Source organism: Pseudonaja textilis, chromosome 4, assembly GCF_049901715.1.
Source record: "Pseudonaja textilis isolate UNSWEBS1 chromosome 4, rPseTex1.2, whole genome shotgun sequence".
NCBI classification, from domain to species: domain Eukaryota; kingdom Metazoa; phylum Chordata; class Lepidosauria; order Squamata; family Elapidae; genus Pseudonaja; species Pseudonaja textilis.
This window is the reverse complement of record NC_141993.1, coordinates 26,702,406-26,728,677: the sequence shown is the minus strand read 5'-3', so window position 1 is coordinate 26,728,677 and position 26,272 is coordinate 26,702,406. Positions and strand designations below refer to the sequence as shown.

The window sequence follows — 26,272 nt, the reverse complement described above, 5'->3', positions numbered from 1 at the left end:
TTTTGTGAGTTTGCTTGCTAGCAAATTTTATGTGACAGACTGAGCTAGCCAATGGCAGATAGATAGATTTCTGAATGAATCTGTGATTCTGTGAGCAACTCAGTCTGCCTGCCTGCTTTGCCTGCTTTTGGTAAAAGTTGCTCTTTTTTTATAAAAAAATCAATTTTTATATAAATATATTTACATACAAGCCATGCCCAGCCAGTCACATGACCAAGCCACACCCAAAAATTAGGCCACGCCCACAGAACCAGTTAGTGGTCCCTGGGATCTAAAATTATGAGTTTGGTGGTCCCTGAGGTCCAAAAGGTTGGTGACCCCTGTCCTACGGCATTCGTGCTAATGTAATTTCACAATTCACCATGAGCATTTTACTGCTGAATCACTATTTCCTATTCTGACTTCTACAGAACATCCTGCATCAGCACTCTGCAGCATTCAACACTAATAATAACAAACTCAGCTACAACAGATCACAGCTGATCTAATTTGGGCAGTACCAATTCTACAAAGTATGGCTGCTACTTTCATCTTATAATTATTTCCATGCATATAAACAGATTGTGAGTGGTATATTTTAATGCAATTGGTTGCTTCACTATTACATTTATAATTTAAGTGTCATTCATGTAAATCAATGAATGTATTTCTATTCATCCATTAAAGGTCACATGACAGCATGTTTGTTCTGCATTACAGCAATCTTTAGGGGCCAGCTTGAACAGAGGTTATTTGTGAGGAAATACATGCATTTGGTACTTACAGGAATTCATTTCCCTTGCTAGTACATGGACTGATATTTTGTGCCTTCTTTGGGCACCTACCGCCAACATTTCCTACATGTAAATAAATTAGGATTAATTATATCTGTAAAAACCCAGACAGAATTCCATCTTTGCAATGGGAAGAAATCATGCAAATAAGCTAAACAAACTACACCCTGAAGCAAAGGATTTTTGACAAATATTAATGCTAAATCAAATCAAATCAAATTTATTTAACTATGGTAAATGACCAGCCAGGTAAAAAAAAAAAAAAACAATGACTAAAGACAATTAAAACAGTATAATAGTAACATAAAACATTAACAATTAGACTAAAAACCAGAGAATGAATGAAGTAATAATGTGTAAAACATCAGATAAAATAATGGGATAAAATAAGAATACAAAAACATAACAGAATGAAGATGCTTCATTATATCATCGCTCGAAAATTAGGACATATTATGTCTTCCTGTGGAAATTGCTGAAGAAAGAAATTTAGCAATTCTACTGCTAATCGTGGGGTTCTGGTTGTGAATAGGACCCAGACAGCCTCTTCCTCATTAAAAAATCCTAGGCTTTTGTCAAGGAGTGGCAAAGGTATTTCTGCATGTATAGTGATGTAAAAAAAGATGTCAGAAAAGTACATGTTAAGGGGTCTCAGGTTCATTCTGATCTCAAGGACAGCATCTCTTGGTGAAAGGAGTCCTATGCTACTTCTCCTCAAATACTGCCAAGTGTAAGGGGTTGAAGTGAGACAAGAAATGGCTCTACAAATGAGTGAGCTGGACAAATAAGATTAAGTAAATAGTTTGCCAGAATAACATTAGGATGCAGTATGAGAATACAGTCAACCAAATTAGATGCAATAGATTTGATCACTTTTCTGCAGACATGAACTGAAAGAGGTTGCATTGTAGCCCCTATCTATTATCAAGGCCAGTTCAATGGTAGCTGCCTTAACGAAAAAGAATTTTGAACCTCCGAAACAGAGTAACAGGCACTCAGCGGCAATACAATGATGGCAAAACAATGATTTTGCTCACAGAAAAAGTCTGCAGGCCATAATGGAATTCTATAATGAAGAGCTTTCAATTCATGGGTCTTAAAGCCAAAATTCTGGTTTTCTTGGGAAGATCTACTTCCTCAAACACCAATGGCTAATTTGGAGCCATAAAATTCAACAGATTTTTCTTTCAAATTGGCATAAGATTGAGTGGGAACAAATCAGAAGCATTTCTGCAAGGCCAACAGCAGGGCCCAAACAAGTTTTGCCTTTTTTCCCCCACTTCAAAAGGGGTGGATGCATACTTGCCACCATTAAGTTCTTTAAGGCCCAAAACAAATGCTGCATGGTGAATGGATTGTATGCACTACAATTTAAAGCCCTTAGACACTGTACAGATTAGGATCTCACACGCACTGTTCCACATCTCGTGCTGTGTTTAAAATACTTTATAAATCTTCATGGACTGATGATGATTTCAGTGGGATCTGTGTTTACAGACACTCTTAGTGGCTTAAATTCCTGTTTTCTATCAGCTAACTGGTCCCATTAATTCCCCTTCATAGCTTTTCATCGAAGTGGAAAGAAAAAAAATCTTAGCTGACCTCCATTACAGTGTTTTTCCTCACCTATCTCTTTGCTGCCCCTAGGTTTAAAAGAGCTAAAACTGAAATCCACCAAGGAGCCTTTAATATTGCATGATGAATGATTTGGGTGCTACCATGAATACCAACAGGAAGAGGTAGCTACATACATGGCACAAGATCCCCACTGCATCTGATTTCGCTGTTCAAGTTATATTATCTAAGCTCATGATGTAGCTTTATTTTTCCTAACGAAAGCCAACCCTTCCTACTTTCTTCAGTACAGCCCCTCTACTAGGAAAATGTTCAGATTCAACAAACGTTACATGAATAAATGAAATTCAGAACAGTTAGTAAATGAGCTGCAAGTCAAAATGTTGTAAGAACTAATAATTCTTCTCAGCTCTTTACTTCCCAAAACATGTACCAATGCTTAGGAGAAGCATTAAATACATGGTAAAAAATAAATCTAGCTTGTAGCTCATCAAATGCTTCAGTAAGTGATTTAGCTGGGAAAGGAATAAATCAGAATTATCCACAACTGTAATCAGATAATCTAACAAAACATTAATTTTTTTTTTAATTCTCTGGCAATCAAAAGTCTACTAGAAACAATAGTAGTCAGTATTTTGTTAGCACTACTTCAAATGAAATGAGCATTCATAATTTAAAGCAATTATTGCAAGGTTTCTCTATTCCTAAGGCAAGAAAGAAAAATTCACTGGAAGCTATTATTAACTTCAATCGCCCCATAAACTACATAGCTAGATCTTCAGTAATACAACTGAATAATGGTATATAAAAATAAAGCACACATTACCTTGAATCTGTTTAGAACATTAATTTTAAATTATCACACTATAACTACTTTTTTTATTTTTACAGGATAGATACTATAGCACCTCTGCAAATCTCAAAAACATGCAAAGTAAAAATAATTTCCATATCACCTTGAGAACAAATCATTCTGTCAAATCTTTGTTTAGAAAATGCATTCTTAATATACCAACACATTATATCATCCAATATTGACTTCTTTGCTGAATAGTAAACCTTTAACTAGAATCCCCATAGCTTGCTAAAGCTCTTGAAAGAAGCAGCATAATAAAGCATTTATTAAGAACTTTAGTTATTAACAACTGAATGGCAATTATTAGATCATTAAAAATGTGGAATTGGTATTCGATGTTTCCTGTGTATCTATTTATAAGCCATTATATGTTTCCTTTATAAAATGATGATAATCAATGAAATAACTGTTAATATGCTATGTTATATGGCGTATACAGAAGAATTTGCATGCCAATATTTTAATATTTCATCCATTTGATCTTAAATTATCACAATCTTTATAGATTATATCTTAGTATTAAATATGTCTTTTAATAATAATTTAACCAAAAGCTGGATCAACTTACCTTGTAAAACTGCACTATATTATCCTTAGTAAGGGTTTTGAGATATGCCACTTCAATGTTATCTGAACAACAAAGTTAATAAATTTAGTATGCACAAAATATGCAAGTTTGATGTGTGCAATACATAGCCATGGCTAACAAATCTTTTAAAATCATCCAACTTGGCGTCCATTGCCATAACTGCTGGCAGAGAATATGATGTTTTAAATGGATAACCTTGCATTTTAATACTTCACTCTAGCTAGCACTGCTGTTACCCAATTTCGGCAATAAAACATCTGCAAGAAAACCACTAAGCTCAGACAGCATCATGGACCCCAAAGTTAAGCCCTGTGCTACAAGTATTCCATCATAATACTTCAGTCTATCCACATTATTTACGTCCTGCATGATTTTATAAACCTCAATCATGTCATTCTTTATCCTTCATTCCATACTAAATAACCCCAATTGTAGTCTGAAAGCTTTAGCCCATTAAATAGTCTTACCATCCTCTCTTGCATGATTTCTGTAATAATTCAGAATTGTACAAAATGTTTAAAGGGTAAAATAGAAATAGCACTTAGACTTATATACCGCTTCACAGTGCTTTACAGCTCTCTCTAAGCAGTTTTACAGAGTCAGCATATTGCTCCAAACAATCTGGGTCCTCATTTTACCCACCTTGGAAGAATGGAAGGCTGAGTCAACCTTGAGCCAGTGAGAATTGAACTGCCGAACTGCAGCCAGCAGAAGTAGCTTGCAGTACTTAGCATTCTAACCACTGCGCCACTATGGCTCATATTCCAGTGTTGAGACTGTCACTAATTTTAAAACTACAATAGGAATTTTTATCATGGAAGGTGGGATTTCAGTTGATCTCTAATATTCTTGTTTCCAATTGGCTCATGGTAATCTTAATTTTTTTTCTTACCTCTATCAAAGTTATACTGCTGAGAAATGATTTCATCCCAATATTTTGCACACTCGGCAGATAGTTTCTTTGGTTTGTCAAGGCGGCGAATTGCTAAAGCCTGGATATGTTTCTGGAAAGCTTCTTCGGACATATCTTCTATAGATTTCTCCATGGTTTTTAAAAAGGCTTCCACCCTGCTTTCTAAGTAGTGTGGGGGCTTTTCTGATTGGATGATGAACCGCAGACCTTGGACACCATTAGCCCTTCGTGGACCACTGAACACAATGTAACCTGGGGGAGTCAGCATATCAGCAATTGTAATTTCTTGCAGTTGTAATCTCTTACTATTCTTTGTAATCTCTTACTATTCTTTACTATTCTTTGAAAAAAAGGCTTCAATTTCTTTTCTTGAATCCTGACCTTTCATTAAATTTTTAAATTAACATTGAATGTTAGCACAACTTTTTAGAACAGTTATTAAAATCAAACTGTTAACTGGACTTCTGGTGAGATGGCGGCACAGGAGATTGCATTTATGTGAGTTCCAACTGATAATTTTAAATTTTATTCTAGAAATATTGGCAGAAGTTGTTTTAATGAAGGACACAGCATCATTATTAGCTGTGGTTTGACTGTGACAAGCTAAATTTACTGCAGGAGTGTGAGTTTGGAGGCAAAACAATATGGCACTTCTAGATAGTTTTCCAGAACAACCATTGATAGTACAAGGATCTTCTGACTTATAATTGATGTTAAAAAAAAAATGGACAGAAAATAGGAGGAAGGAATATTTTGTATGTCTGTTGCTTTAACAAAGTAATAAAGGTAGGATTTTTAAAAAATTAATAATAAAATATTTCCACAAACACCTTTTTCTAACTCAACTTTCTGTTTCATACTACAGTTTAATTTTTTGAGAAAGACCCAACCTCCATACCTTTCATATCCCATCCTACCTTGCCAGGTAAGATTTCCCACTGGATACAACCAATGTTTGTGTTATTTCAAGCAATTAAGTGTTTAGTACTATGTTAAAGACTCTTTATTAACAAAGAGGAGAGCCACTGCACTACAAGGACTGGAATTTTGATCACTGAGTAAAGCATTTGTTAAGAAAGACACCTATGGGCCTGCTTCACTGAACCACTATAATCCTGATTGTGATTGTTAAGTGATCGTCTCGGTCATTAAACAAACAGGGCAAAAGAGCTACCTGTGAGTTCATCTACCTGGTATCTGTGGAAGTAAACTGCTCTGGCAGGCTGTAGGAACAGAACTCAGACCGGCAGGATCTGGACTCTGTTTTTCCAACCTACTGAAAATGTTCATCTCCCCTCCATGTGTAGCCTCTTTTGAAGTTATATACTGTAATATTCTTCAAATTTAGACAGCCTCTTATTTTGATATTAAATATGACATAAGTGATAAATCTTGATTTGAATGAGGGCATTGATTTGAATGGCATTGCCTAGTTTGCAGAGAAGTTGTCCCTAAAGATTTGGTTAGTCCCAAATTGATTGCCTTCTAGTTAAGATGAAGTTGTAATTTTTCCAGAGATCATTTAGGATTCAATTATTGTGCTTTTAGTATGTTTTATTTTTATTTCAAACCTAGGAAATTGTGAGTTCTAGTCTTGCCTTATGCATGAAAGCTGGCTGGGTGACTGAGCCCAGTCACTCTCTCTTAGCCCAGTCCATCTCATGATTGCTGTTATGGGGAAAATAGGAGGAAGAAGGAATACTGAGTGGGTTTGCCACCTTGAGTTATTTATAAAAATAATAAAAGCAGAATATAAACAAATATTACTTTACCATTGATATTTTAGTATACATTGTCTTAGAATTGATTTTAATGTAAACTATTGCAAGACTGCTATGAATCCACAATATGAGAATCTGATTTAAAAAGCATCCATTGCAGAAGAATCTGCTTCACACCATTTCTTTCAGTTTTATTGAGAACCAACCACAATCGCATTTTAGTTTACAGTGTTTTGTGAGACTGTGTGTTGTACAAATGCAGCAAAATCAGTTAAATGAGCTAAATAGCTGATTATTGATCTTTTGTTCTTTAATCATCTGTTGTGCTATAGGTGGAATTGTTAATGAAAAGTTGCAGCAGAAAATTAGCTTATAATAATTGATTATATATATATATATATAGTGATCTTAACAGAGATACACATAAACAAAAGCTCACCTAATTGTTCCTTAGTGCGCAGAGTATTAAAGCAAGGCTCTGAGATAATTTGACAGAAGAGCTCCAAAAACATATTCTCCGAAGTGCTTTGCATATCTGTTTGATAATATATTTCTATCCCACAATTATTATGAACTTCATTCCTCTGTTGATAGACGAACCATCCTCCTAAGAAAAAATGAAGAGTGTGCAAAAGTAACAAAAGTATTTTAGGCTGAAGGAGGATTTTATGTTCTATTTAGTGTAGGCTAGCAAAGTACAGCACTAAAGAACATTATTTAATATAAGTATCCAAGTCCAATATATTTATTTGTTTTGTGCAACCTGGCATCTCCTAAATATATAATCAATTTTAGAATTCCCAGGCACCTTGGGAAAAGACAGGCTGATTGCAATTCTAGCATCAGTAGTCTAAACACATCCCAAGGTGCCAGATTAAAAAAATGCTCCTTTATTCCAGTGGTCCCCAACCTTTTTTGTGCCACGGCCCGGTACCGGCATCACAAAATGATCCACAGCCCGGTACCGGCATCAGCACGCATGACAAGGCAAGGCGAACCGAGCGACTGGCCAGCCAGCCGTCCCCCACTTCTCCCCGCCACCTTCAACTCCTCCTTTGTACCTTTGTCGCTGGGCTTCGCTTTGGGACGGCTTCGGGACGGTCACTCAGCTCGCCTTGCCTTGGGTGCTGAAAGAATCCTCGCGCCTTAGTTTCGTTCGAAGCCCCCCCGCTTCGATGAAACTAAGGCGCAAGGATTCCTTCAGGACCCAAACGCCGCTTTCCAACCAGAAAAGCTCACCCGGAAGCACTTTTTGCGGCCTGGTAGGAAATGTTCCACGGACCAGTACCGGTCCGCAGCCCGGTGGTTGGGGACCCCTGCTTTATTCTATGTGTGGAACAAAAGCACACCACCACAGTATTTTTAGTAGAATCAATTGAACAGATGTACAAATATTCCAAACAAATATCAAGGAAGCTCTAGGTATACAACAGTTTCAATCTGCACAATATGAAAATGAGTATGACTGCCCTACTACAATATACGCCACTCTCAGTTTAAGTAAGCTGGATGGTACTAATATCATTTCTCTCTTATACCACATTGAAAGAGATAAGTCTCATGATTAGGGTTTCTTTTTTTCAAAGAAGCAAATCATGGCATTGATTCTCACTTATCTGCAGCACAAACTTGAAATTAAACAAATTTTGAAAAACAAAAATAGCTGAAGACGTAATTGTCCTTTATTGCAAGCTATAGTATATGCACTTTGAAACTTTAAATGAAGTATTTTATAGCTGATAAGCTAAACCACTTACTATCAGGCAGCTGTACTTCCCTGTATCTTACTAGCTGGCTGGGAAGCAGGGGTTTTGTATGAGCATGCTCAATAAGCGTGTCTTCAACCATTTGCATAATTCCTAATGCAGCCTGAAAAAAGAAGAAATTCATTGCAGATTTTATTCATTGCATGATCATTTTTTATCTATCTGTGACAACAGCAGAAGGGTAATAGATTTGACTGCAACAGCAAAATTAGGAATGAGAAAGGAGAAGCTCCCTTGCAAATATTAAATCTGAAAGCTGAAACCATACATATGAATGCTATTCAGCATCAGAAATAAAAGGGAGAATTCCTCATTATATACTTAATTTCTGTTTTTAGCTTCTTAACAGTTTAAGATGAAATTGTTCTTTGGTTCATCATCCTTTTCATTTATGATAAATCATAAATGACCTTCCTTGACTTGCATGAGCTACATCATTTTATATTGCTCTGTTTCTCCCAGTTTTGTGCACAGAGCACTTTGCAGATTTATTTGAATTAACATTTCCTTAAGGCGCTGGAGTGCTTAAGCCTCACGCCTGGATCCTATTTGCTTCATGTGAACGGGACAGTGTTAATACAAATGAATGCCAAAATGCCTTTTATTTTATCAGGTACAAAAGCTAACAACAAAATGGCTAAATGAATTCAGAATCAAAAGTATTTGTAAGAGAGACAAAGTGACTTAAAAATTACAAAATAAAATGAAGATCTAATCAGATGCATGCTAAGATTATATAACACCAATGACCAATCTGAGAAATGGTGAAAAGTCTGACATTACAATTTTATCATTAAAGAAACATTTCACATTTCAATTGTGCATTTATTTGGAAATAAATCCTATTAAATGTAATAAGCTTCAATCCAAATGAACGGATTTTGCAGAAATATTAGAAAAACTAATTATCACAAATCCAAGTTGTTGTAGAAGATGAAAGCATATGTAAGATGCAAATCAAAAATAACTGAAGTTACCTCCTGTCAGCATGAAACCTATAATGCCCATTTTGCAAAATATATACCTTGTGCCAATACTATATAACTATCCTCCAATTTATTGATATGATAAATTTACATTAATATTGCAATATTGAACATTAAGGCGCTACGCATAATGCAGTTATTACTTAAAATTAGAACATAAAGCTAAGATTTGGGAAAAATGGGTAATAAATATCCATTAAAAGCACATCAAAACCAACCTGTTTTGTTATATTGCCATGGAGAAGTGCTTCAATATGTAACCGTGACAACAGTTGTGAAATAAAGGCCTTGAGGCGAGGAAGAGTAACATCTACAATAGATATGTAGATATTTAAAATCAAATGCATTTTCCATTTGAAGGAGAGAGAAAAAAAACACATTATCTTCAAATACAATGTATTTCTTAGCTTTAAGTAGAAAAAAATATAGAATAATCAACAAAAAACAATATTCATATTTGGGAAATGTTCCAACTCTATCTTGCTGCGCTCACAGTATGCCTTGCTCAGAATTCATATCTGGATTGACCCAGATTTCAATATGAAAAAGGCAAAAAAGGCCACTTTCAGTGCAATCAAACTAAGCATACATCCATCTTCAAAATTAATCATTCACATGATGATCGAAGACAAAGTTCAAGCTGTTACTGAGTTAAAAAATGTAGCACTCTTGAAAAGTACATAACTGCACTGACATCTTCGTAACAGTGATTAAAAATGGTGGTTATTTTGATATTATATTTTTACCACACATGTGTATGCCACAAGTATCTTTCCACATCTTAGGGAATCTCATTTATGATGGGTATCAAATGCCACAATTGAGAATTATCAGAATGGTAGTATAATGTGTCTAGAAGGCACGAAAATGAAGAATGCTATGTTACAGCTATTACCTTTAATTCTGGCACATTCATCCCTACACAGGTATATACCTACACACCTTTGCATCTATCTTTCTTTCAGACAGACACAGACAAACATTTGGGGTAGGGATCAAGGTATTTCCCTACTGGAAATCTAAAGAGACCATGGGTTCTAGTGCTTCCTGAAGCATGAAGGTCATCTGGTGACTTGAGTTCAGTCTCTCATTCAGCCAACTCATCAGACTGGGTTGTTGTGGGGAAAATAGCATTATGTATGCTGCCTTGAGTAGTACCAAACCAAGGCAGATAATAATAACAATAAATGCCTGCAGTGCTATCCCAAAACAACTAGAGCACCACTTGAACATAATCAGCATTGACAAAATCATCATCATACAATTACAAAAGGCAGCTTTACTTAGAATAGCTTACATCCTGAGTCCGTATCTTTAATATTATTAAACAACATCTTCCTATCCCACGTCCCTAGGAAGGACTCAGTAGGTGGACAAAAATGCCAAATCTGGTCTAAACATCTGACTGACTGTGCAACCAATCATATACATTTTTATCTAGATGCTATTACTATACTGTAATGCATTCAGTGGGATATGCATTCTAATACCAATCTTTTCACATGTTTTGATAGAGCCTATTTTATGTTAGACCTCTAACTACAGTTTAATTTACCTGAAGTAATCAGCCATCATTAAATAGACAAAAAACAATACGCATAGTCGTGATTCACCAACTTTCTATTGTAATAGACATGCATAGTGGGAAAGGTAGAAAAACAAAACTAAACACAAACTAGGTAGAGGAAAGAAAGGAAAACAGCCAACTCTAACTCACAAAGTTTTCTAATACTAAGATGAATATGGGATGAGATTAGCAAGAGAAGATTGTTGCATTTTTAAATAAATCATGTTTATCTAGTAGATTCCATACTCTTTTCCTATACATACCGGTAAGGGGACAGCTATACTTCAATCCCAATTGTAAAGAAAACTAAATTTAAATAATAGCTAAAAAAAAACAAATGGGCACCAATATCCAAAATTAATTTTAAAATTTGAATTTGAATTGTTTGTTGAAACACATAAATTGATTTCTATAGACCAAGGAGTATCAAACTCAATTTCATTGAGGGCGCATCAGGGCTGTGGTTGACCTCAGACGGCTGGGTGGGTCTAGCCAATAGGGTAGGTTTGACCAACTGACCGGATGGGCATGGCCAATTTAACACCACTCCCCAAACTGCTGGTATGTTTCTTCTTTGCATTGGCTAGATTGGGCCGAAGCCACACTGGGCCTGATCTTTCCTCTTAGCATTGGGTAGACTCGGAGGGCCTGCGGGCTGGATCTGACCACATTGCGGGCCTCATTCGGCACACAAGCCTTGAGTTTGACACCTCTGCTATAGACTTAAGTGTAATTGCCATGTAAATCACCACAAAACATGCCATCATTTATTACTTTCTACCTTACCACTATATAAATATAATTTACACTGTGCACTTTATCTAAACATTGTTCTTTACAGAAGGATACTTCATGTCATTGGTACATATATTATATGGAGTGGGGGGAGGGGGGAGGAGGGAGAGACTGACTTGTTTCCTTGCAACTACAGTATATGTATCAGACATGAAGTTTGCCAGAACCTTCTTCCTCAAGCTGCACATATAATATTCTGACTTGTAATTAGAACTCTATTTGGATAATTTTACTAAACTTCCCCATCTATTTATTCTAGATACACTAAACTCCAGGGACAATGACTTTAATAATTAAAGAGTTATTTAAAATTTAAATTTGCAAATTCTCCATATTTGTTTCAACTTCAACACAACAATCACAATGTCCAAATACTCCACATGACCTTAGGGCATATTTCCTTTAAAGTAAACCAAATTAACCTACCAAATAACATAGAAAACAAGCAATTTAGATTTGGCAAAACCTTACCATCTAAAGCTTCTTTTAATTCATTTTTGGTCCATGCAACTTCTGTCATTAAGAGCCGAAGGTAATACATTGCATGCTCGTGTGGTTGTTCAGCTCGAAAGTTGTTAAGTGATCGCATATACTATTAAAGTAAAACAAAAGCCAATGCAAAATAATGTAGTTTTTCAATAAATCTCACTGATTTAATCACTTTTATACTCAAAATATCCATTGAAATAAAATATAGAAGAAACTATGGCTCCTTCTTCATCAAGACATGAAATCGGGAAGTGAGATTGGTTGATAAAACAGCCTTAAAATTGGACAAAGTTTAGCATTTAATACTGGGGCTCAATAGTCTGGAGAATGGAAAATGAATACATTATTTTTCAGTCTTTCCCCACTCTCTGAATCAGAGTAAAAACCAAAGCATCACAGAACATTTTCAATGGTCAAAAGGGCATGGTTGGAGTCTCAGGAAGACAATGCCATGAGTGAAAAATCCATCTCTAATAAATGGGGTGGTGAGCATTTATTTATACTATGGATTCCTAGCCCTTTGTAAACTGAAGGGTTTAGGGTCACAGCCTACATTGTCTACTCAGAAATAAGTCACTGATTAGTGAAGATCATTCTCCATTAAGTATTCAGGATTCTAACTTTAGTTTAGAATTATGCATTGTGCCCACCGTCTTGCTCTTTTCTACAAATGTTCATTTTTATGATACAGAAACAGAACAATTTATGTTTAATGCCTTTCTTTTTTTTTCATAGATAGGGCGTTTCTCGTTCTAATAGGATCAAACTTTTCAGATGACTTACGGCCTCCTTGATAATTTCAAATCGCTTTTCATCCACCTCGAAGGTAGCCATTTTCTCAATAATCTTCTTCAGCAGAATATGTTGCTTGTCATTATAACCTTTTACAGAAAGCTACACAAAGAGAATACGTAAGTAGTTGTATACTTTAAGTAGCCCTTCCATCCATTAAAAAAAAGATCTCCAATGAGAGCAATAGGCACCAACTAATGTGGGATAATTCTCTCCTTCAAATCAATAGAAATCCAGTTTAATCTTTAATTGCACGGCATTACATATAGGATGTTATCATGATTTCTTTCTTTCTTTCTTTCTTTCTTTCTTTCTTTCTTTCTTTCTTTCTTTCTTTCTTTCTTTCTTTCTTTCTCTGAACTTAAACAAGTCGTGTTAAACATAGTGGGATTTAGATTACAATGGAAAATATATTGTACCATGTTACAGAGCAAAGTTTAACGTAGTGGTATCCAAATGGTTTGTGAGGATAAAAACCAGTATTTTTTAAAAAATAATGTTGATATGGTCTAAGGGAAGAGTAAACAAACTTAGCTTTTTTTCCCTTTAAATAAAGATTAAAAGTACTTTAAGTTCTTATTATTACAGAAAAATATGGAAGAAAAACTTTCCACTCAATGTTTCCAACAGAACAGTTCACAAGGTTCTTATTAAGGTAAAGCAGAATATCAGAATATTTAATTCATGAATATGACAGATTACTAAACTACGGTACTTCATAAAGTGGTTAATTGCAAACCGTATAAATGTTTTAACACTGTCATTTAAAGTTATGTTAATAATATATATTATCATTATTAATCATTCTGAATAATGCAGTGTTTGCATACATAAGTGAAGAATGGATGTTTCCTTCTTCTAGTATGTTGGACATCCGCTGTTATATTGTAATACAGAAATAATTAAGCATAAATACTGAAGTACATCTTTTAGTAGAACACAATTTTGAATGTAACATTTTAAAATGAATATTTATGATACAAGAAAAATGAAAATGTCATGGTAGATGAATTAAGAACCAATTTCATCTTTGTTGATCCCGGTTTGTGATCCAAAAATATAAAGATACAGTAACATTGCTGAAGCAAAGTAGTTTAGCATGCAGGTTGGTTGCCTTACTAGGTAAAGCACTTCAAGTTTAAATTGAAACTAAGATGTTTAAATTGTATTTTAGTTGCAACAGAAGAGGCTATTATAGCTTAAAGTCAAATTGCTAGTTTTTTGGTGATGAGGTGTTTTTTTTTTTCTTGCAGATATTTCATTGCCAAGCTAGGGAACACCCCCAGAGGCAGGCAGGTTTGCTGGCTGTGTATATTGTATCTTGCCCTACCTGTGGTGGATGTTTCCACCTTGATTGTTCTTTAATAAAGGTAATCTTGGAAGCTAAATATTCAGCCACATCAGCCTTCAATAGACACAACTAGCCTAGAAGACATGCCATCTCGCAACCAACACACAAATAAGAAAAAAACAGCACCACATAAACAATCATGGAGGAAACAATATCCTATTCAAGAAACCATAAAAGAAAAAAAATCACACACCCCAGCAAAAGTGCCTGGGCCAGCTACAAACAACCAGCATATTCCACTGTTCTGTGCACTGCTTCCTAGCCAGGTAATAAAATTTCTGCAAGAAAATAACTAAGCTCAAGGAGAACCCAATTTTTTACTTAATTTGTAACACTCCATATTGTACAATATTTATACAGTATACATTTCTTTTGAAACATCTTATCTTCAAATAACGTTAAACATTTCAAAGTGACAATTAAAATGTTAAACAAAATAGATATTTTATATTTGACCAAAAATTTCAGGAATTGATGATACAAGAAATTGTTATTTGTAAAAATAAATAAGCTCAATTTATAATACTCAAATTGACCCTAATAAGCAATTTTTCTACAGTCAATAATGCAGTTAGTGGTATTTAGTTCAGTGAATGGTTAACACAGTAGACTCTATCCTGCAAAAGCTCATGTCTCAATAAACATGTTAGACTAACACCACTATTTTTAGTGTAAAATATCTAAAAGACTGATAGTCTAAAAAAGTCGAAGTAATATTTTCCAGGATATTAAATAAAGATGCAAATTAGAAATGTATTTCAAAGCACTATATGGTCACAAAAAAGCACTCCAAGCATCTTTTTCCAGACACTTCCAGACAAGAGAGATGCAAGAGGATACAGAACTGGTAACTGCTATGCAAAAAAAAATGGAAAAAGCAAGCATTTTCCAAGTGCAAAACTCTCAAGCCATCTCACTTCTTTCTGCTCCTCCATCTTACTTACAAGTATTGCATTCATTGCTGATGCAATGAAATAGCTCAAACCTGAAAGGCGTGCTGCATATGTATACTCTTTTAAATCATCCTTCAACAACCTCATTAATAGGTATGTCATGTTGCAATGGAGTGGGTCAACATAAAGGTAGCGACTAACAAAAAGAAAAAAAGGATGCTTTGATACTTCGTGACATGATAATGGATGAAGAAACATGACTGAAGAGTATGTATATGCAGCCTCATAACCAATATTTCTGGGAATGAAATACTAATGTAAAGTAAGGAAATTGTTTCCTCAATAAGATTAATGATTTAATTTCTGGAAGAAAGAAGTAGAACCTGAACTCCAATTTGGGCTATATTTCATTAATTTAATGAATGATATAAAATGAAATGAAAAAAATCTAAATATGAATGGAAATCTTGAAGACTAAGAATAGTTCATGTAAAATCCAAATTATGAGAAATTAGAAATCAAGGTTGAAAAAGGAACTTTAAAATTAGGTCCACAATTGGGAAAATCATTTTTAAAATGCTTCCAGCAAATCAAATTGTTTCTTGATTCCTGGAAGTAAATTTAAGACTCTTAAGAGTCTTCTTGATGTTGGTACTTACATACATCCCATAGATGGTATTTTGGAGACCATAGTTCAAGTCAGCTAGTTCTGCTGCATATGCATACTCGTTGAGGGAGTCTTTGAGTAGTTCAAGGTACAAATAGGCCATGTTACAATGTAAGGGATCCACATAAGCAAATGGGCTGGAAGAAAATGTTAAAAGTAAAATATTTGATATAAATAATACCCAATTTTATAAACCTCAATACTGGATCTCAAGGTACAATGTTCAAAAAAAACTTGGCACCTCCTGTTATGAATACCATTAATACATGAATAGAAAAATACAAAAATGGAGTATCGGTAGCATTACTACTCTAGATGTGTAAAGGTGGAACTTGGCCTTCATCTATTCTGAACATATTTCAAATTAGACTCTCAGTTAATAATATGCTTTTATTACCACTGATCATGGTATTTTCTTGCTAGTTTTTGAAATGCACTGAGTTTGGTCATATCTAAAAGATGTTGTTTATTAAATACTTATTTGAAACTATGATGTTTTATTTTCTATACTATTTATTAGGTATATGAAACAGTTAAAATAGGTCATTTTAGAATTTTGGAAAACAGTATCACTAATAGATGATTTTTTGTCATTCAATACGAAGGAAACAAATGATCACCTTGAACTTGACAACTGGCTGAATGTGGATGAAACAATCTGAGATTATAGACAGACAAGATGGAGGTGATGCTGGTCAAGTACTTAGACTAGAAAACTGAATCTGCTTCAGAAGCAAATGAACCTCCTTTGAAATATCCATGTTGGAAGAGATGCACTATGTGCTAATTATTCATCTGAACTCAGATCAAACTGTTGATCTGACTTCAAAGGTCCAATCCCTGAATGGCTTAAGAACTCTCCTAAGATATGTTTGGTGTTGTGCAGTTGCAATTCTTCATGATCCAATGGACTAATTTGCCAGGGTGGACTGCAAATGTGCTGAGTTCTTCTAAGTTCATGCTTGTGATAAACAGATTAAAAGTCTCATTTTATATCTGTCTTATTACTTGCAAAGACTGATTTGCTGGGTGTGCGTGAAATAGCTTTAAATGCACAAATAGCAAACAGTGGAGAGCATTTTTAAGTTATGATTTATGTATTTATTAAATTTATATACCGCCCATGTCAGTGTTTGTATATTTTAATGTTGTAATTACCAATATTTTGAAGATTTTACAAAACATATTAATCTGTTTTTCTAAATCTAGCTTTTAAAAACTACTTCAGCAGCTCATTATTTAATTGGTTGCTCTACACTTTGATGCTTTTTGCAGAAAGGAAGTATAAATCCACATTTAACTTACATATCACCTCAGTAAAACCTCAGTGAATTGGATTCAAAGTCTAAGAAAAATACTTGTTGTGGGTTTTTATTGCTAAAATGCAACCATCTATTTTAAGCATACAAAATATGTTTTTGTTAATCTGTTGTACTTAAAAAGTTACCAATATATTTTTGCAATATCCAGGGAGATAAAATAGTCTGTGCAGATACTATGATAAAGACAACTCAAAGACTCAAGTCATGTTTCAAGCAACAATAATACCAACAATTTGATGTGGAATAAGGCAGTTTATTATACAAGGAAGTCTAACTTCTACTCCTTATTTGCATAGGTAGCAGTTAAGAGAATACAAAGTTGTCATATTGAAATAGTTATAAAAATTTTACGGAATAATTTCTCTATCACAAATAAAAGAAACAAGATGCACAATTTAATACCTATTAATAATAACTGAGGGCTGGTAATATGCTTCAAATTTAAAATATAACATTTTAACATTTTTAAACATTTTTAAACATTTCAAACTGTTTATTTAATATGTTTTCATTTTTAAGAAAAATGGAAATGCCCTGAAAGTCAGAGGAAAATTGCCTCACTCACAAATGTATAAAGGACAAAACTATTCTATGTTTAATAAAAGTTAATCATCTTGCGCTTAATGGGACTCCTTTCAGAAAGTTTGAATAGTGTTACAGCTGTGTTTCTCAAACTTATTGCTGTCGTGCACCTAGTAAATGACAGAACATCCACTCAATTAAACACTCATTCTCAACTGTCAGCCCTCTAGGATAGCCCAGATTAAGAAACCAATGCCGTGTACCTGCATTGCCATGCTTTCAATCTGCTAGGTTGGCAGGCACTGGGGCAAGAACAGGAGCTTACCCAATCACATAGTATTTGCATCTCGAATTGCCAACCTTCCCATCGACAAGCCCAGGTCTTAACCACTAGGCCACATCTCATTATACTTAATTAGCAGCTTTAAATAGACAAAATGTACATTTAGTTAATGTGGAGCTTTACTGTGCCTAAGTTACCTAGGCAGGTTACACATTAGTTGTTGTGGGCAATCTGAAATCCCAAAATAGCTCTTTGAAGTTTTGTATTAATTTGATTGATGAAATTTGGAAAACCAACATGTTCCTTTTCCTAACAGCAGATGAGGTCTTGTTCAATGGTTCAATATATGGAAATCAACAAGACACTGATGCTCAATATGGAAGGTCAAGAGAGAGGCAGGTTACAATCACAGAACCTACTGCACAAAGATAAGCAATGGAAAGCAGACACACCTACCTTTAAAACTCTCATATCAACAGAAGCTGAAAAAAACTCAGTAGATTGAATGCACAGCAGCTTTGTGGGTTTTGCAACCATATGATGATTATTTGATGGTTTCCACTTTGTTGTAATGTTTAGGCAGTACTCAACTCACTACCACAATTGGAACCAGAATTTTATAGTAAATCAATGCAGTCATAAAGCAGTCATCATGTTGACTGAACCCAATTTTACAACCATTTTCACCCTATCTATTGCCAGCTGGATGAATCTTGGCCAGTCACTCTCTCTAAACCTAACTGCCCTCACAAAGTGGTTGTTGTGGGGAAAATAGGAAGAGGAAGGTATATTGGATATGTTTGTCACCTTGAATTGTTTAAAGGCAGGATATAAACAAACAAACAAACAAACAAGCATAGTGGTGAAGCAAGCCAGCTTCCCCAATTTTCCATCAGAAACTAGCTGGGAAGAATGCAAATTGTAACAATGTGACTGCAGGACGATGCAACTGATTGTAAATGTGAGCTGGTTCCCAAGTGCCTAAATTGCAATTCCATGATTATGGATAAGTGTGAAGAAAGATTGTAAATCACCTTTTTTGAGGCTGTGATAACTTTTAAGCAATGATATTCTTTGTTCAAGTTCCAGTTAAAGCTGCAACTATCCCATCTTCTAATATATTTTTCATCCTGCCCATTCCTGTACTACATTTCACACTGAGATCCATGATTACAATCACAGCTGGAACCAGAATGATGATTGTAAGTTAAGGCATCCATGTGATCGGACTCAATTGTATGACCATTTTTACAACAGTCAAAAGTCCAAATCACATAGTTGTCAACCAAATCATGCAGTCTAAGTGCTAACCTATGTCAACTGGCAAAAAACACAGGAAACTGGCAAAAAAGTTGCAAGTCGGGTTGCATGACCATGGGACACTGCAAGCAATTGTAAATGTGAATGGGTTGCCAAGTGGCCAAAATGGTGTCATTTGACTATGAGGAGGATACCACATTTCATAATGTCCAGAAGTGCTTTATGGGCCATAAAGCACCCTTTTGAAGGCTGCTGTAACTCTGTATGGCCATTAAATGACCAATAGGGCTACCTGTAGAAGTAGTGTTTTCTATTTGAAAAAAGATAATGTAGACAAATTGATTATATTATATAAATATACAAATAAATGAATTCACTTTTACATGAGCTGTTCATCAGTCCAATTCTATCTTATCTAGTTTATTCTCATTTAAACTACTGAGATTCTTATAATCTTCACATTTTTTTTCCTTTTGTAAAACCATAAATATTGGAAACAATAAAAAGACTACTCAGCAGAAACTAATCTCAGTTTAAGGAATAGTTTCTATATCTGTTTTATGTCTCATTAGACAAACAATATTCTGTAATACAGAAATTACTATTTCAGGATGTCAAATCATCCAGATTTTTTTTCTATATTTCTTCAAAGGCAAAGATCTTAAAAATGGGCAATATCAACTTTTTGAAGCTTAATAATTTTTCTAATTTTTCCTGGGAGACAAGGTAAGCTTATATTAATAAATTCTGAACTTAGTAATAAATCACTACCGGTATATAAATGAGGCAATGTATTGGAAGATTGGTTTGCTACATCTATGTGTTGGGAACTATAAAACAATTCAAGTATACACAGTGGGGAGATAGAACAGAGTTATTTGTTCTAAAAAAGATTCACTGGAAGGAGGTAATTTCAAAAAAAGTAGATAATGCCGATACACAGGAGGAACTGGACATTCAAAGAGACTTTCAAAGTACTGTAGTATTTTCTACCAGCAAACAAGCAATTTTCTTGCTTGTTTTGAAGTACTCCAAAATCTCCTATTCCCAAAGTCAACACAAAAAAAGATTTTCTTCTCTCTGAAAAATGATTGTCTATATTAATGATGCTCAAATCTGAAGCTCAACGTTGTTCATTTTTCCAATGTTATTTTACTGATTTTGTCAAGTTGTTTTTTTTTAATATATGCATTTGTTGTATGCAAATTTTTCTATCGCAATATGTTTTTCCCACCTGGAATGCATTTTATGTAAACTTTTTCCTAATGTAAACAGTTTAGCAGTTAGATCAAAAAAAAGTACAAATATTTAAGTATAATTGTCTTTCAGTTTACATATTGGTGTAGGCAATGAAAGTTAGAATTTCTGCATTATGCCTCCCCATTATAGAGTAATAAACCAAATGTAATTATTATAATTATAAATTATTAAATCCAGTAGTTTCATATTATTACTCTTTACTGAATGGATGTGTATGTATGTAGGTATATGGAAGATGGAAGTATTACTCTTCTGGACAAAAACAGCTAACTTGATAATAAATTATTACACTATTAATTTGTAAATTAATGTTTTTACATTTGCATAATATGGTCAATCAACAAGTCATTGTTCAGTAATTAAGATCCCTTGAAAAAAATCTCTGAATAATCTCTGAGGATGAAAACATTCTAAACAATAAACCAAATGAAGGCAGTAATCACATTGGCTACACATCTGTCCTATTGTTAAGAAATCTAACAAAAGATACATTTATTTCTATCTGCAAGCAAGTTCATATGCACATATCCAAGATGAATTTTTTATATGCAGAAAAGCTCTATCTGGGTATTACTTATTGTGACCTGTTTTGAAGGGAGTGGAGAGAAGAATTTTCAGACCTCTGAATTCAAGTAAAAGCTCTTGGATCATGTTTTCATCTTCTGGCAAAAGGCTGCACATATCAAATTCTGATTTGAGGCAGGTGTCGATAGGCAAATTTTGGTTATACAAAGAAAGCAATTCTATGGGGATTCCAAATTACGCAAATTCTCCTTACTAAATATATATTTATATAACTTACCATATTTAATGTGAAGAAATATAAACATAGACATGTTTGCCTACCTGAAAAATTCAAAGTTGAGACAAGCTTTAGGAAGGAAAAATTTGTCATCCTGCTTGAACCATAATTTGCACATAGCAGTATCCTGCATTTAAGAAAAAGCACATTTTCCATTAAAAGCCTCTATTTTCATTATTTTAATCTGATTACTATTTATTAAATAGCCAGAGCTCACTCTAGATAACCTAATGTGAATAAGTCCAGTAAGACTCAGTAAAACCCTTTTCTCATGCTGCCCAATTTTCGTGTATGATGTTACAGGTCAAAGCTTTAGATGAGAATACAGAGGAATTTATCAGTACCCACTTCTTTGTATTCTTCCTTTGTACTGAATTATAGCAACATACTCTATTAGGTGAAGTCAGAATGCAGAAGCAAGTTATGTGGATTAACTGGTTCATTCAGGTAACACCCAGCATCAAGAACTGTACTGCTTACCAATTTCCTCAATTCAGGGATGGCTTGGGATATGTGTATCTTTGGGACCTACTCTCAGTGATGTATGGCTTAAGGTCTTTCTCTTATGAATAATATCATCAAATTCAATGAAGTAGGGCATCATAGTGGCTATCTCTGGAACATCATTTCTTCAGAGATAAAACAGCACTCATGCTTCTGAATTTTCAAAAAAGCTAGATGGCTTGGCTAAGGGGGTGTGGGGGTGTTTAACAAGTTAACTTGTTCCTCCCTGCAGGAGAATGTATGTATGTGAATTATTGCCAGTGGCATCCAGGATATTTTGGATTGTATTTTTAAATGTGGTTTTTGATCCGATTGCTATATGGAGTATAACCACCACTGAGAGGCTATTAGGACCCGAGTGCCTTATATGTCCAACTACCAAATAAATATTCCCTCGATGTATAATTACATTTGTCCATATATTTGTATCTACATAGAAAAAAAGTCAGATCTTAAGATCTACAGGGATGGAATCTGATTGTTTTACCAACCATAATTTTGAGAAAGAAAATAGGTAGTGAGGGAACAACTATAGGTGAATTTTAAATAAGGTTAGAGTTTATTTATTAGAGATTTGATTCACAGTATATTGAGATAAATTGTTCTTTAAAAGGAGAATTTATACACCCCTATCCATTTGAATTTCATATGTAGCACTATTTAAAATAGAATATTTATTAGCAGTAAAGGGTCAGCCAAATACCACCTAATATGAATGCCCATTAATAGCACATCATTTTAAACCTGACTGCTGTATAAAAAATTAACATGCCTCTTTTTCTTTCGAAAGGTTGTTCGATCAACTATTTTCTGTTCTTTTTCCCAACTAATTTCAGTAAGGATTCAAGTAGTATTATAGAAGGCTTACTTTTAAATAAAAGAAAACTTTCATTTTTTTAAGTTTTGAAAATGAAGGTTGTTATATATACATGAACGTACACCCACACATACCATAGATACAGGAAGACAGATGCACACACAGGCATAGTGACAGATTTTATATGTGCATGTATATACAGTATGTATATATGTAATCTTTAAGTCAGACTTGCTTCCTGGACAAATGGACAAATGTCTACAGATTTTTTGGGAACATTTTCAGAAATGGCTTGCTATCTTTTTGGGGCCGAGATACAGTAACAGGCCCAAAAGTCACTCAGATGGACTTCATGAATAAGACGGGATTAGAATTCAGGATTTCCTCCTCTATTTCAGTATCATTATCAGTAGACCAAACTGGTTGTCTGCATTGTGCAGTTTGATCTGGATTGTACAATTTGATCTGGAACTAAATTTCAAAATTACATTAGAAATTCAAATTAAAAACTTTAATGAAAACGAATAGAGCTGATGATTCACTTCAGACCTAGCTGTACAGCACTAGTGTTAAATAACATTCACTATTATTAACTATGGAAGTCAAATATACCTTAATTAGATTTGGGTACTGTGGTGCATCCTTCTCCAAAGATACAATTTCAAAGTTAGTAGGAATAAATTCATTTTTCATCGGAAGCTTGAATTTCCCATTAAGGTCAGCATTTTGCCATTTCTGTGTAAAAGAAATGTAAAGAGGAGTATTTTTAAAAAAAAGAAATTGCAATGAAAGCCTGCTTATTATCATCTTTAAGATATTTGTGTTCCCCAAAATTGTAATCGAAATTATAACTGGTTAGTAACATATTGCAATATTTGATATATGATTGTTACTCTCCACAGTCCATTGTTTTGATTTTCTTTGTAATCATAATGTAGAATATGACATGAATAAGCAGAGGATTGCTTCCATACTATGACCACTATGTTGGATTACTAAACTGTTCCATACAAATATTACTGTGAAAATAGCTGTCTTTTGTCAGCTTCAATTACACAAATTCTTTTCAGTAGTTAAAAACATTAAAGATATAGAAATTTATATTTTATTTGTATCCCACCTTTATTACTTTTATAAATAACTCAAGTGGTGAACATATTCAACAAAGTTTCATCCTCCTATTTTCCCTTACAAGAAGAAAAGAGAAGAGAAGAGAAGAGAAGAGAAGAGAAGAGAAGAGAAGAGAAGAGAAGAGAAGAGAAGAGAAGAGAATTCTTTATTGGCCAAGTGTGATTGGACACACAAGGAATTTGTCTTGGTGCAAATGCTCTCAGTGTTCATAAAAGAAAAGATACATTCGTCAAGAATCATAAGGTACAACACTTAATAATAGTCATAAGGTACAATAAGCAATCAAATCATACTAGGAAACAGTCAATAAAAATTGTAAGGATATAAGCGACAAAGTTATAGTCATACAGTCACAAGTGGGAGGGGATGGGTGATAAGGAGTGATGAGAAGATTAATAGTAATAGTAGTGCAGACTTTGTAAATAGTTGGACAGTGTTGAGGGAATTGTTTGTTTAGCAGAGTGACGGCGTTCGGGGAAAACACTGTATAAATAACTATGTGATGGCTTGGGTTGAGAGAAAGTTACTGGCCCAAAGTCATCCAGTTGGCTTTCATAGCTAAGGTAGGACTTGAACTCATGGTCTTCTGCTTTCTGTCCTGGTACCTTAAACACAATCAAACTGGCTCCTATGCAATAAGCTAACTATTATGCATTACATACTGTGCATGGGTTTCCTCTTAGACCAGCAGGCAGACTTGCATGTAAAATATTTTCTTTTAATAACACAGACCTTTTGTACTTTCAGTTCTTTGCATTGGACTACATAAGATCAAAATAAGCAAGTAAGATTTTGATAGACCAGTTTAAGAAAATAAATATTTTAATTTTTTATATTTAAAATATCTAATTTTTAAAGAAACACTAATAAGCAGAACAAGAAGTCCGACATAATGCAAATAAAACTAAAGCTGGTAGAGAAAAACTTCAAATTATGCATTGTGCATATACAAGTGACAGCTATAATTTATATTCAAAATAGTTTCCTGTAAATATTTTTTAAACACATATCTGGATCTGTTACCACTAACAAGACACTATCAGTGTTCTTAACATACCTTAATGACTTCATCAGAAATCTTTTCTTGCTTGTACTGGGTTCCATACCACCGTTCTTTTTTATCAGTTTTTCCTTCAAATGACTTAGAGACAATTGCAACTCTAAAAATAAAAATACATATAACTATATAATTTATGTAACTAACCTGATCAACATTTTCTATCTTTGAAACAAATAATTCTGCTTTGTCACAATGAAATTTGTATGAGGACACTTTAATATTCCTGTTATAATGTACTGTTTGCTCACAATCATATTAAAAGAATTATGTTAATTCTTCTTGTTATATTAATACTCTGATAATTGGGTGAAAAAAATAAATTATAATAGAACAGTGGCTCGTACATTGTTTGACCTAACAGCTTCTTTTTCCAGTTTCAGATAATATCATTGCTCTCACAAAAAAAACCACTCGGTTGTTTTATACAACAGTATATTGGATCCTGGATTCACAAATAAGTAATTACAAGTTGCTCCAATATATGCCCAAATTACTTCTTGGGGGGTAATAACCCCCAGTCTAAGAACCACTGTTATAGAGTATTTAGTAGAGACTTATCGGGTTTTTTGTCAACTTAAAGGAAAAACAATTCATAATTTCATGAATTATAAAAGCAGAATAAAAGCTTTAAGCTGTAACTATAGCCTGAAATTCTGTATTTTATTTATATTCTTAGGTTAAAATCTGCTAAGAGGAACAATATTAGAATTAGTGTAAAGGAAAAAAGACTAAGACAGAAACAAAAACAAAACCTGCACCAAGGAAGGGACTGGACTAGATGGCCTCTGGACCCTTTCTGCCCCTAAAAATATCTGGGCATTGGTTTAAATTAAAGAACAATTTCTGAATTTGATCCTCAGCTGATATAAGCTTATGCAATGTTCAAGATTCAATTCAATTTCCAGCCATTTTAAATAAAATACTTGGGGGGAGAAATGCTTTAGGCCATCCATGGCAGAATCTCTCTCTGCCATATTCCAAACTGTTTTAGTAAGTAAGTATCTCATCAAGTAAAATGAGGAGTTGATAAGGAGATTCTATTTTTCTTTTCCAGTTAAAAAAAGGCAATTATCAGTATTATCTTTGCAGCACATTACATGCAAGAGAAATTATTCATTATCAACATTGTTCTGCATTTCAGAGACAAATAGTTCTTGATTGGCAAAATGTAAGGCATTTTGACGGACAAAATATTTATCAATTTGAATATTAAATACAAATTAAATCTTATAATAATGGCCAGAACTAAACAAATAGTGGAACAATTGTTCAATTTATACTTGTTCTTCCCTGCCAAATAAAATATCAACATGCATCTTCTGTGCCATAAACAGTCCACATAGCCTTTTTGCATTTTATGTATGAATACAAAGCACAATAGAGTAACACGAGAAGCTTTATTTCCCTTTGAGACTAGTTTCCATGGTAACAGCTCCATTACTGACACTGATAGAATGCTGCTTATCTAAATGTTTCTAGTGTATCCCCCCTCCCAAATCAAGATTTTTAGCAATAAAAGAGAGAGTAAATTATTTACACAACAGTGGGAAGTCTATCTTTACAATACAGATGGCTATA

General features: G+C 34.1%; 1 protein-coding gene across 6 annotated transcripts in view; it reads right to left on the bottom strand.

Moving 5' to 3' along the window:
• IDE (insulin degrading enzyme) overlaps window positions 1–26,272 on the bottom strand; it is a 62,895-nt gene that overhangs the window by 3,114 nt on the left and 33,509 nt on the right. For 5 of the 6 annotated variants that reach the window (XM_026710581.2, XM_026710582.2, XM_026710580.2 and 2 more), the window contains 12 exons: window positions 24,692–24,794; window positions 23,116–23,238; window positions 21,227–21,309; window positions 15,726–15,870; window positions 12,814–12,924; window positions 12,013–12,133; window positions 9,398–9,489; window positions 8,185–8,296; window positions 6,867–7,034; window positions 4,686–4,958; window positions 3,773–3,834; window positions 764–836 (listed from right to left, as the gene is read on the bottom strand). In XM_026710581.2, the coding sequence (XP_026566366.1) occupies window positions 764–836; window positions 3,773–3,834; window positions 4,686–4,958; window positions 6,867–7,034; window positions 8,185–8,296; window positions 9,398–9,489; window positions 12,013–12,133; window positions 12,814–12,924; window positions 15,726–15,870; window positions 21,227–21,309; window positions 23,116–23,238; window positions 24,692–24,794 (1,466 nt within the window). Of the gene's footprint in view, window positions 1–763; window positions 837–3,772; window positions 3,835–4,685; window positions 4,959–6,866; window positions 7,035–8,184; window positions 8,297–9,397; window positions 9,490–12,012; window positions 12,134–12,813; window positions 12,925–15,117; window positions 15,263–15,725; window positions 15,871–21,226; window positions 21,310–23,115; window positions 23,239–24,691; window positions 24,795–26,272 lie in introns of all 6 variants that reach the window. The other variant, XM_087932458.1, reaches the window with a different exon arrangement.